The sequence below is a fragment of the Dipodomys ordii genome, unplaced genomic scaffold (assembly GCF_000151885.1).
Source record: "Dipodomys ordii isolate 6190 unplaced genomic scaffold, Dord_2.0 Scaffold72, whole genome shotgun sequence".
Classification (NCBI taxonomy): domain Eukaryota; kingdom Metazoa; phylum Chordata; class Mammalia; order Rodentia; family Heteromyidae; genus Dipodomys; species Dipodomys ordii.
Genome location: NW_012267288.1, coordinates 12,041,668 through 12,054,847, shown reverse-complemented (window position 1 = coordinate 12,054,847; position 13,180 = coordinate 12,041,668). Strand labels below are relative to the sequence as shown.

General features: G+C 38.1%; 1 protein-coding gene across 11 annotated transcripts in view; it reads right to left on the bottom strand.

Annotated features, from left to right (window-relative positions):
• The window catches only part of Nrcam (neuronal cell adhesion molecule), a 278,463-nt gene that overhangs the window by 84,151 nt on the left and 181,132 nt on the right, over positions 1 to 13,180 (bottom strand). For all 11 annotated transcript variants that reach the window (XM_013024020.1, XM_013024022.1, XM_013024021.1 and 8 more), the window contains exons 3-4: positions 6,151 to 6,352; positions 183 to 288 (exon numbers count right to left, since the gene is read on the bottom strand). In XM_013024020.1, coding sequence (XP_012879474.1) covers positions 183 to 288; positions 6,151 to 6,256 — 212 coding nt within the window. In that variant the 5' untranslated portion in view covers positions 6,257 to 6,352. The remainder of the gene's footprint in view (positions 1 to 182; positions 289 to 6,150; positions 6,353 to 13,180) is intronic.

The window sequence follows — 13,180 nt, the reverse complement described above, 5'->3', positions numbered from 1 at the left end:
GGCCAAGGAGTTGGTTAGATAAGCAAGAATAATCTAGTTGATCATGTTGAAAAATATCCAACCACAAAAGAAATCGTTCTGCAGGCCTACTTTATTCTACAGAAGTTCCAAACTTATTTGTATATTCAGAGAGGTCCCAGGGCCTAGTCTCAATTCTCTAAGAAAGCAGAAAGCATTCTTACCTCGGAGGCGGCTTTCCTTTGGCCTCACACTGGATGACGATATTTTCCCGAGGGTCAATGATGTAGTCTTTTGGAGACTGTTGTGTGATGGTGGGAGGTTGTACCACTTAATTACAGAAGGAAGAACAAAAGAAATAAATCTTTTATATTATAGTAGCAACCATATTCCCCATTAAATCACTTGCTTTAAATTAAATATGATCCAAATTATATTTCTAATAAGTTCTATTGTGGCAGCAAGTACCTAAGTAAATTTTCAACCCAAACTCACTCAATACCACAAAATCAATACATAACTTCCTTTTGGTAACATACTCACTCACAAAGTCTATTTTCCCACACTAAAAGTGTGGCAAATTAATTACTAGTATAGGCCTAAAACCAAAACAAATTTCTCTGATGTAACAATGAGAAATTTTGATTCCTTTGGTTCAAATGATGCCTTTCAATCAAATGTAAATTATGAGGTAGATCTGAGTCTTTCTTTGGAAGGAGTAACTGAATTATAGTTCATTAATGTGCTATGTAAGCTGTGACACATATATTTGATAAGCTATCATTACAAAAGATGGTTAACTCTTTGGATTTAAACTTCAGAGATAGGTGAATTAGGAACAAAGATAAAGCAGCCTTATTTAGACAGTTAATAGAACTAAAGTGTGTTCTAGGAAATGATGTTTCTATTTCACTTTTTTTTCTTTTTTCTTTCTTTCTTTTTTCTTTTCTTTTTTTTTGCCAGGCCTGGGGCTTAAACTCAGGGCCCAGGTACTGTCCCTGAGCTTCTTTTGCTCAAGGCTAGCACTCTACCACTTGAGCCACAGAGCCACTTCTGGCCTTTTCTGTTTATGTGGTACTGAGGAATCGAACCCAGGGCTTCATGCATGCTAGGCAAGCACTGTACCACTAAGCCACATTCCCAGCTCTCTATTTCACTCTTTAAAGATTTGTCTGATGCTTATTATGAAATTGTAGGGGGCAGATTTTAATCATTATTTTGAATTTTGGGTGGCACTGGTGTTGAAATCAGGACTTTGCATTTTCTAAGTATGTATTCTGAGATACACCACCAGCCCTTTTTGAATTGGTTATTTTCAAGATAGGGTTTCACTTTATACTTGGGGCTACTGTACTATGCTTTGATCCTCCTATTGGTGATTCTCTATGTAGTTGTAATGTCAGGGGCATGCCACTGAACCCAGTCATTGACTGAAATGAAAACCCAGAGAACTTTCTACCTGTTCTGGTTCAAACTATAAAATCCTGATCTTAAGTAGCTAGTGTTACCTAAACCATTGCTCTTGGTGGCAGGTAGAGTGAGGAAACTGCTTTGAACCAAAACAGTTACATCTGAAGCCAGTAACGGAACCTCTGGTATTCTTCCACTTTCTAAGAACAGCATGTCTTTCCTCTTTTGATATCAGGGTTATAGAGTGTTAGAACAGGAAGGGACTAGATGAATCATGCATTTCAACTTGTTTTTGTTGCTCAAAGTGGCAAAATGGCTTGACCAGCAAGGCACAATGCAGAGGAAAGAACCCAACTCCTGTTAAAGGATCATTGCAAGAAAGGGTCATTCTCTTGCAAAACTCCAGGGACAGCTATTTTCACAGAGTGGTGCTTTCAACCAGTGATCACTTTCTGCCACCTGTCCAGGGACAGCGGCTATATCTGAAGATAATTTTGGTTGTTACAACTGGGGTGGTAGTGGCATCTAGTAGGTAGGGGCAAGGATTATTTCTAAATCCCTTACAGTGTACTGGACAGTTCCCTTCAACAATCCTGAGCAATGCTAAGGGGTTAAAAGCAGGCTTGGGCCACATTGTGAGTGGGGCAGAGCAGTGGGCTGGCTCCAGCACGAACTCTCCTGCATCGGGCAACTTGCCCCAAGACCCTCTATTGAACTCTCACTTCCTTTTCTTGATGCATTTGACATTCTGATCATTTAAGTCTTTTCTATTCTGGATCTTCCCTGTCCTGTCTGCCTATATGCCATGTTATCTTTATGAAACCCTTCCACCTGACAACCAGGCACTTCCCAAATACCTGCTCTTCACTTTCTTTGTTGAAGTTAACTGTTGCCAGAGCTAAATTTATCAGCCCGGCATTCAAAGTCTTATATATCTGTACACATGGATTCCACCCCCCTCCCCTTCTCTGGGCCTGGGCGTTGTCCCTCAGCTCTTCAACTCAAGGCTAGCGCTCTACCACTTGAGCCACAGCGCCACTTCCGGCTTTTTTCTTTTTGCTTATGTGGTGCTGAGGAATCGAACCCAGGGCCTCATGCATGCAAGGCAAGATCTCTACCACTGAGCCACCTTCCCAGCCCTCCCCATTTCTTGACTGATCTGTAGTATCACTAGGATCTCTAGAGATCTTTTACAAGCTATCTTTTGATCTAGTGATCAAAAGCTAAACTCCTTATTGTCACCATTTATCATATACAAATTACGTATAGATTATTGGACAGTATTGATTTCCCTTGGTTTTAGCCATGTGCCAACCCCTCATCTTTCAGCTAATCCAGCTCCCCTTCTCAGTTTCCATCATAGACACAGAGCCCTCTTCATTTAGAGCTGTCCATTTCCAGTGCTGGCTAGCAGTTTGGTCTGGTGGTTTCCTTCTAGTTTCTGATGTTTTATAAACCCTAGTTTTCTCAGAGGGAAACATGAGCTTTTAAGGTAGTATCTGCAACTTAGGGCAGCTGAGAAGAATTCATAAAGTAATTTGTGTCAAATCTTAATAGATGCTCTAATAAAGCAGCTCAATGATACCTGCTATTTAAAAATTATTATCATAATTGTTCTTATTTGAACCAGTTTCATCTTTGAGTGGCCAATCTTCAGGCTGTGGAAGTATGTAACTTGGGATAATATTTTTAAAAGTCTATGTGTCTACCCCCCAAAATGGTAACCATAGACAGTGGTATAAGGGGTTTTCGCACATTATTAATTCTTTGCTTTTGTTGAGAGATGACAGAGGTATATATATTGAATGGTTCAAAATACATAGTTTCTCTTCATGTGCCTGAAGATGATCTGACTGAGATGCTGTCCTAAGTGCCAGGGGTTTATCTGGAGGTACCTTTTTGAGCAGTACTTAAGTCACTCAGCAATTAATAAATGCTTTGCAGTAATAAGTGATTTTCCTGATTAACCCAGTGCCAAAGGAAAGATTTCAAATGCCTGAAAACTCATTTTTTACTAGATGATAAACGCTGCCCAGTTGTCAGAGGAAGCAGAAATTTCTGCTTAGAGCAAGCCACTCAAACAGGGATGTGAGTGGAAGCTGCTTATCTTTTGCACACTACAAGACAACATTTCCTTTGTCTTTGTTATAGCTACTGATAGCACCTAGAAACACTTGTCTATTCAATTTAGAGTCTAAGACAATAGAAGAAGGCATACGGCTGCCAATGTGGGTAAAGTTTCTGCCTACACCCACCTTTTAAAACACACCAAATGATGTATCTTTGTTCCAGAAAGCATTTAATAGCACTTTGAACCAAATAACCATTGTCTAAATTTTGTGAATTTTCTCATTAAAGTTACATCAGATGTGAACAAAGCTTGGTAGTTAGTAGAGCAGGATCACAATAAAATAGTAAAATCCAAGTCTTCACAATTCATGCAAGTAAATATATTACATTTGCACTTGGGATTTAAAGGCAACACAAAATAGACACTCAGCAGAAAATATAAACAGTGAGATTTTAACTCATAGTATTAATTCAAAAACTCAAAGACACATTTTCACACTGCCTAATAATTGATAGAAAGACACTTACAGTCTTCGAGAAGTTTTGCTTTTTCCCATCAATAGCAGCAGGTGAGTGGGCAAACAGGATTAAAGAAAACCAGATGTTAGTAATGAGAATGTTAGAACCCTGAAGATACCAGGGACATTTTTGCCTATTTGGTTTGACCTAAAATCCCACATAGAAAAAAATGAAGATGTGAAGTGGCTAAAGGAAAAAAAAAACTTTCATTCATGATTTTGTTTGTTCCTGTAGCAACTTCACACATTAGCATACAGAAGAACAAAGGCAATGTTGCAGGGATGGGGAATAGGAATAGTTAATTCGATTCCATGCACATTATGCTGGGCTAGTAATTATGTTCAATTTGAAAAATAGCCGAAATCTACAATTAATTTGAGTTGTCATATACTGTGTAGTGTCTGATCCTATTATTCTAGACATCACTATGTACATGGTAATGATATCTAACAATGGGACACTGCTGCAGTGACAACTTCCCATCTAAGTCAGATGCTGAAATAAGTCAACACTGATTTTCCAAGTTTACATTTCTAATCCAAGTTGGTAAATTGAACTTTTATTTTTAGACAGCATATTGCTGCTTTGAAATTCCTCAACCACCCTAGATCCAAATCCAACACCAAAAAGCAGCTCATGTACTGGAGAAAGGCTGTATGAACAGGGGCAAGAAAGAAATCCCATTTGCATGTAATTCCAATCACTCTGCAGTGCTGCCTGTCATTACTACTTGCAAAGGTTAATGCAGGAGTGTATGGGTTACTCATGACTTTCTTTTCATCATGGTTTTGTCTCTTCTCCATTAGCAGCGATAATTGAGTTAGCCCTAGGTGCCTGTTTCCCTCTGATTATTTGATTGAACAGTCAGATTAGGGAGGAATATATTTAACACCAAAGAGAACAAAAGCATTTCTCTTAAAAAGGTTTTCTTTCCTTTTCCAGTATATATGTTAGGCCAAATGTTTATTACTCAGGCTTTCAGGCTCCAGTGGGTTAAAGCAAATACATGCATACATATTATATACATATATTACATGTATGAAATATACTAAATTGAAATTAAGGTCACTGGCTGAATCTTTCTTAAAATAAGAAACAGATAAGATTTTCTTGCACTTGCCACTCTAGGAACCTGGCAAAGGGAATGAACAGAATGAATGTGTACTAAACCACATCTTTTCTTTATGCCTTCTCATTGGCAGTTGCAACTTCTATGGCCAAGAAAGACATCCCAGAAATTAAATAGCCCTAGGAAAGTGCTATCTTCCTTGCACCTTGGAAAGCTTGCCAAACAGATGTTCTATTCAAGAAGCTAATGGATTTAAAGGGTCATGAGGATTAGGGATAAAGGATAAATCAATTCTGAAGTACAGTAATTGTTCAGACTTGAAATTCTGCTTCTCACGGCAGGAAACGTAACTAGTCAGAACCTAGCAGGATCTTTGTTTGTCACAAGCAGGCTGTCTAGTCCAGGGAGCATATTTTACCACTGGGAAACATGAGCAGCCATTGATGGATGCTCTCTTTTTAGTGATTTGGCATACGACTCCTCTTATTTTCCAAAATCTGCATCTTGGTCTCTAATCATGAAGTTTAAGACAAACAAACAAACAAAAACCCAGAGTGTTCTCTAGGCTTGTAGATTAAGGTATTTTTCTAATTCAAATTTTGATATTCAAAATTATAAATTGAATATGGGTGCCTTGTCTGATTGAAGAGAAATGAAGTATGAATGTTTTGTGCATACAGAGAGGGGTAGGCTGGAGAATCTATCCTCTAAGTCCTTTAGAGAACTCAGCAAACATAGGGAAAAGTGATGTGGTAAGAGAGGGAATGGGCAGCTCTTGCAAAGCAGCCAGGACTGTTTCTATGAAGAGGTGCCTGGTTGGAGGACCAGGAAAGTTGCCCAAGTTTCTCCTTCTCATGTCATCCCTACCATGGTGCACAAAAGGTACCTAAGGGGAAGAAGGATAATGAAAGGAGAAGGCATCCAAATATCCAGCCATTTCAGTGATCATTTCTACAGCATGAGTCTTTATAAAACACCAGGTGCTGAAAGTAAAAGCCAAATTAATTTTGATTAGCTTTTCAGTATTATACAGGCACCTTCTCCATCTACACAATCTAGGGTGATGGTAAATGGTGGGGAGGTTTTGACTCCTGTGCTAAGAGCTTTAAAACATCAATACTTACGATCAAGAGGTACTTCGAGTGCACTAATCATCTGGCACAGGAAGAGAATCAGGGGCACTCTGCCTGCAGATAAACGCTTCTTTTTCGGCATTATTTTAAGCTGCATTAGCTTCACTCCTGCTGAGAACCAAAAGTTGAATTTCCTTTTCTTCTTTTAGAAAAGACTTGTATGTAATGCTGAAATACTTTTTCATTCAGGGAACTAAAAAAAGGATGGGATAATAATTGTAATGTATTAAAAAGCAGGAAATGAACAGTAGAAGTCTGCAGCGCAGAGAAGCAGCTCTGTATTATACATGAACTCTAAAAGGAAACTTAACTTTTAAATATTTAACCCTCAAAGACTGGAATAATCATTTATTCATAAATCACCTAAAATCAGTCCAGAACCATTTGCAGCAAGGGCCAGCCAAAGCTGTTCACTTCCCTGTCCTTATGATTTTTCCATTTAAAATATTTGTATTGAAAGTTCTCATAGGCTACCATGTCTTTTTTAACAGATCAGGAAAACTTGGCTTTTAAACCAATCTGAAAGTGGTCACTTTTACTTTAGAGGGGAGGCTAAATTGCTTTTCCATTCTGGAGGTCATCTCTTGGAATAGTTTAGGACATCTTTGTATGATTTTTTTCAACCCCCAAATGCAAATTTACCAGATGAAGATCCAGGCCACCTTTCATTTACATTACAATCACCTATCTATCTTGGCTCTGAGTTCTAGGCCTCCCTCACTGCTGTTACCCTCCTTGACAGTGCTCATTAATTCCTTCTTAAGGATCTTCTTTGATTAAACATTGGTAGTAGCCATAGTTCCTTAAAAAGGCATTAAAATAAACTCTCAGTGCTCTGGCCTTAATTTCTCCTACCAACTTTACCCTCTTTCCATTTCCATATAATTAGTTTTTGTTTCTGTGGGATGATTTGTCTCTCCTAACTTCTTGCCTTGTTTATGCTATTCCCCTTACCTGTAATGCCTTTTCCAACAAATTTCCTTATCACATCCTGGTTTTTATAAGTCATATAAAAGAAACACTAGCTGATTACCCAGGCTAGAAGTCATTTCACCATCACTTCTGAATTCCTAAAATTAGTTGTTTTAAGCATCACATATATTATTTACATATGTAAATTTGTGTGTGTGTGTGTGTGTGTGTGTGTGAGAGAGAGAGAGAGAGAGAGAGAGAGAGATGTGCTCTCTCCTGTTCCTTAGGCAAGGATTGTGGCTCATCTCTGTATCCTTCTTCTATTACCCAATACAGGGCATCTTGTACATAAAATCCTACATGGAACAAAATAATATCACAACAATCACCAACTAGAAAAATAGATTTAATATTTCATGTCTTCTTATTTCTGAAAAGAGGCAGGGGTGACCAAATAGTTCTCTTGAGTACATGGGGGATGATAGTATTTCCTACAATCTTAATTACAGAATTATTGGTATAGTTGAGTCTTTAAAATGTACATCTTTCCCACAAATTGTAAAATTTAAGGACTACATCTCTCCTATTTCCCACTGCTTCCTGATAGTTCATCACAGTGCTCACAACATAGAAAAAAGTGAACAAACATTGTTGGATTAAAAAAAAAGAATAAGGAAGAAGAAAGGAGAGGAGATATACATTTTTTGAGGTTCTAATTCAGATAATCGGACCACGATCTACTAACCTATATTTCTATTTACACCATTTATTTCGGAGATCTAAATCTAATGAATATATTCAAATTAGTTGTGATATCATGCCAGTGTGTAGAATAAGGCTTAAATTTATGTATAAAGGGATATAATGCAGATAATATGTTTTGTTCTCAAGTGAAAAACAGGATAAAATACAGTATGATACTTCTTATATAAGAAATACAAAGGAAACACAGCTAACAAAGAATTATGCTTAAACAAATATTATTTTGTGAATGAAACATACATACTGTGTGATTTCATACATGAGCCAGGAAATTTCTATTTCTGTCTTACTATATATAAATATTCATGTCCAGAAAACAGAGAAAGCTCATCTGAGCATTTCTGACCAAAATATGAACCAGACTGCCTATGTGTGTGTGTGTGTGTGTGAGTGTGAGAGAGAGAGAGAGAGAGAGAGAGAGAGAGAGAGAGAGGGAGAGAGAGGGAGAGAGTGCATGCTCACAAAGAACATCTGTGTCATTCAACCAGATCTACTCAGGTCTTTCCTAATGTTCCTGTTGAAATGCTAATTTTGAATTTATACAACAGCTCCACAGAAAATACAAATAAATAACCCAAAATGTAGAGGCTAGGTAAGTATATCTTACATACTACATATATCAAGAAAAACAGCAGTTAAACAGACACAAATGGCCTGGTTCCTATGCCATGCTAATTAGGCTGATTAGATTCAAGTGTCTACCTCTCCAAATAGGTGCTGGAGAAGTTGAATCCTTTCCAAAAGCTATACTAATACATTGTAATGTCGATGAGATCTTAAACAGCTACATACATTTTCTAAATTCTTTGTTATTTATTTTGCTTAGTTGCCTTAACTATTCAGCTTTCAAAACAAAGAAAACCACAATGCAGGCAACTTCATAAGCCCCAATCAACCTTTTTACCTTTTCAGGAGTATACAAGTGCATAAAACCACAGCATGTTATAAAGAAAACAGATTTTTAAGAAAAATTGAGCCAGCACTTACTTAAAGAGACATGAGTAAATCTGTCTTCACACTGCTGGGAAGTCAGGAACTATGACAACTGATGATGTACTCTCTCCTCAGAAGTTATAGGTTAACTACACTGTTAGCTACAAAATTGTCTCTAGGAGAAGTTCTTTTAGGGGAGGACAAAGCAATGGTCCAGCCCATCTCTTGAAACCTATCCATGGAAAATCACCCACTCCTCCTACATCAGTCCTCAGCTGAAAACCTAAGTGCTCAAGGACAGCATTAAGTACCCAGCACTCAATCAAACTTAAAATCAAATTCAGCTACAGAAAATCGAGCTTTCTCTCAGTAAGAGTAATGTGCTCTGAATGCCTCACAAAGATAAACTACTGCTTTCCTTTCTCAGAATTGATGTAAACACCCTGGCCCAGCAGGAGCCCCATCAGCATCTATTTCACTTTGGAAGAGGATGGTCTCTTTTTAGTGATAATTGTAGACCAAATCTTAACTCTCTTTGTAACTATCTTAAAATGGATGAAAACCTCAATGTAAAATAGAACATGATTTTTAGTTAAGTCTAAGGAGTATGTTAGATGGCAGTTTTCAAAAAAAAAACTTGTTATAGACATTTGCAAGCATGTTTGAATGTACAAACTATATTCTCATCTTCAGATAATAGATCACTCTGATATTTAAAGTAACCAAGAGTAGAGATAAACAGTAAAACTTAATATTACATTTCATTAAGATCACTAAAAGCGCCTTTCCTATTTGCATAGAGAGCCTGTGAAACAGGAAGGAAAAAAAGAACACTTCAAAATACTTTTCATCACTATGAAAGAAATAAAATTAAAGATTCCCTTGCTTATTTTTTGTGTGCATGTGTGTGTGTGTGTGTGTGTGTGTGTGTGTGCATTGTGTTTGTGTGTGTGTGTGTGTGTGTAGGTAAGTATGTTGGTTCTGGGGTTTGGGCTCAGGGCCTGAGCACTGTCCCTGAGCTTTTCTGTTTAAGGCTAGTGCTCTACTACTTGAGTCTCAGCTCCACTTCCAGCTTTTTTGGTGGTTAATAAAAGTCTCATAGACTTTCCTGTCCTGACTGGCTTCAAACCACACTCTCCTCAGATGGTCAGCCTCCCTAAGTAACTAGAATTATAGTGTGAACCACTGGCACCTGGAGTAAGAATCCCTTACTTCTTTTGCCTCAAGTTCACACTAAATTATAGAATACTACTTACTATATATGTCAAAAGAAAAAAAGCCTAAGGCTTTGACAAAAGGCTCACACCAAGCCAAAGAAAAGTAGCTATCTTGTTGAATACTTAATAACTCTTGTTCTCAGAAGGAAAATAAAAACTTGTTTTTCTTTCAAAAGAAAGATGAAATGATTTTAATTTAAAAAAGTTAGCTCTGTAGTGGATGCTGCAAAGCATCTAACAATGAGCGATCCAACACAGACTAAACACATAACATGATCTATGTTCCTAGAGCCAGCAAACCAATAAGATTACATGGCTGACACCTGTGACACACTGGCCACCATGATCCATCACTGGCTGAGTTCCCTTGCATCACTAAGTGGGTATGGTATTTTCTTTCTAACTTTCTTTCCATAGTCTCATACTCAACTCTGTGATTGAATTATGGGCTTTGTAAATGGGCCAAGAGTGACATTCATGTTCTTACTCCTTTTATTAATTCTAATTTAATACATTTTTAATTTTTGAATTAGTGTTCACAGGTAATATAATGAGGCTTTGTGGGAGGTAGAGTGAATTAGAAATGTATTTTGATACATGTGCACAGGCCACTTTGAACATACTCACCCCTTTCATTATCATGTTCTCATTCTTCCCCTCCCTCTTCCCTGCCTTTTCAAACAGCACCGAGTGGGTTTACTATGCTGGTGCAATGTCACATCCTTCCATCCTCTTGACCACTTAGTATCTCCTCCTTCCCACACCCTTCACTAGGATCAGTTTCCTTCTAGACAGTGACAATCTCCTGTTTACATGCATTATGCATAACCATTACTATTTTCATCATCATTTTAGGTCTATATGCCCCAAATGAGGGATAATATGCAATATTTGGCTTTTTAAAGCTTGGTTTATCTCATCCTTACACAAATACTTAAATATGAAAAATGACTACTCTTGAGTTAGCTGCCAAAGAATGAAAAAGAGCTAATAGATTTTGATTGTCTACTAAGATCTTCACACGGTTGCACATAGCAGAGCCCCATAGGCCTCTCACACTGGATTCTGTGTAACGGTCTTCCCTGAAACTGAACCACACATTGGCCCTCCTGGCCTTTTAAACCAACAGCAAGTTTCAACACTAGAGACAAAGCACAGTAAGTAGCTAATTTTAAAAGTGGATGATATATGCACCTTGTGCAACATTCATATGGCCCAAATGACCATCTATTACAAAGTAAACAACCAACAGCCCAGTTCCTCCCTAGGGAGAACTTCCTATTACCAAGTTTTGGGAATCCTTCTTGAGATATGTTACATAAAAATATCAAAATACATTAAACAACATTTAAAGAATAGTTGGATTAAAAAATATAAAAAGTTTGCAGATTTGAAGTTGGATCATAAAAATATGCTGAAATCTTTTGATGAAATATTGTTCATTTTAATATACATGAAATACACACGGATTTTCTACATTTCTTTTACTTGACAGAGCAATGTCAAGAAGAGAAGTAGTATAACAGAAGTCCATGACAGAACTGAGAGACAAAAGATAAAACACAGCCAACGGAAAGTCTACATGTGTAGAACTAATAACCTGAGCAAGGATGGTGCCAGTTCTACATTTGTCCAGCCAGGTATCTGATGACAGTTGTCAGGATCAGCTATAGGTTCCAAACTGCTGATTAGAAAAGGATGATGGCTGAAGTAGGAGAGGAAAGGATTAGTTCTTAGGGAAGGAAAAGGAACATTCTTCTTATCCCCACCTATAATCCAATCACAATCAGCAAACCAGAGGGAAGGAGACTACTCCACTTTGAATGCCTAACCTTGCTCAGTCTCTCTGCATTGACTCCACCATCCTGACCAAGGCTAAAACAACCAGTGTGGGTGTCTGAACAAAGGCAGGAAGCTGTAGAAAGCCTGTGAGATGACTTGGCAGTTTGGGTGGGATTGAAGAGTGACCAAGTAAGTGGTAACAAATTCCTTTCTCATGGGGAGGATGAATAGGAGACAGGAAGAAAAAGTGAATCAGTAGTTCAGAGAAGGAATAAAAGCCAAAAGTCAAACAGAGGCAAGGCAGCTTGAGCAACTGTGACTAAGCAGAGGAGTTAAAAGCAGAATGAGGCCAGTGGGCAGCCAAGGATCAGTAGAAGCACAGATAGATTGCTGAATGGCCATGCCATTAATGAAACAGTGGACAGGCACCTGTCACTCCTGCACAATTATGAGAGCCAGGCCTAAATCTTTTGCTATCCCAAACAATGTTCCAATTCTCTATGAAGTTTGCCAAAATAGTGATTGTGGTTGAGTTGTCTCTGTTTATCTTCTATGTATTCCATAGCAAACCTTCATTGGTATGGAAGGTATGTTACATTGGTATCCCCCAGCGAATGGCCTTCCCAGTATCCCTCCTCTTGTGTCTGACCCTCTCATGGTCACTTTGAGTTTGTCCATATAACATACATTGTCTACTTAGATTTTAGCAAGTATTATGCAAGTAGAGGTGTGGAGACATTTTTACTCTGGGGCTTAATCTCTTGTAGTGGTTTCTCTGTAAAGTCTGAATTATACTACTAATAAAAGAGAGGCCAATGGAAAGGACCTTAGAGTTAAAAGATCATTTTGAACACTCTGGCCCCAGATGAACTCCCACATAAAACAGAACAACCACTCTGTCATCCCTTAGAGTATCGAGAAGCCATAAATTGTTCTTGTTTTAAGGAAAAGAACTTTGGAGTGGTTTGTTATACAGGTATCTGTAACACTGAATTAGCCATAGGACACACATTTAAGTTATATTTCTTTCATAATACTTATACTTGGAAATAAACAGGAGATGTTAACATTGATTGAGGATCATTGCCTATTTATTGCCTTATATGCCAATTTATTCTGCAGAAGAGTAAAAATTAAGCTAAAGATTAGGGTGGGAGAGAGTGCAATGCTGATTCCTGTCTTCCTACCTTTGTTTACTGTTTTGCCAGTCCTGGGCCTTGAACTCAGGGCCTGGGCACAGTCCCCAAGCCTCTTTGTGCTCAGGGATAGCATTCTACCACTTGAGCTACAGCACCACTTCTTTTTCTGAGTGGTTTATTGGAGATAAAAGTCTCATGGACTTTTCTGCCTGGAATGGTTTCAAACCATGATCCTCAGATTTCAGCCTAGGATTAACAAATGTGAGCCACTGGGTG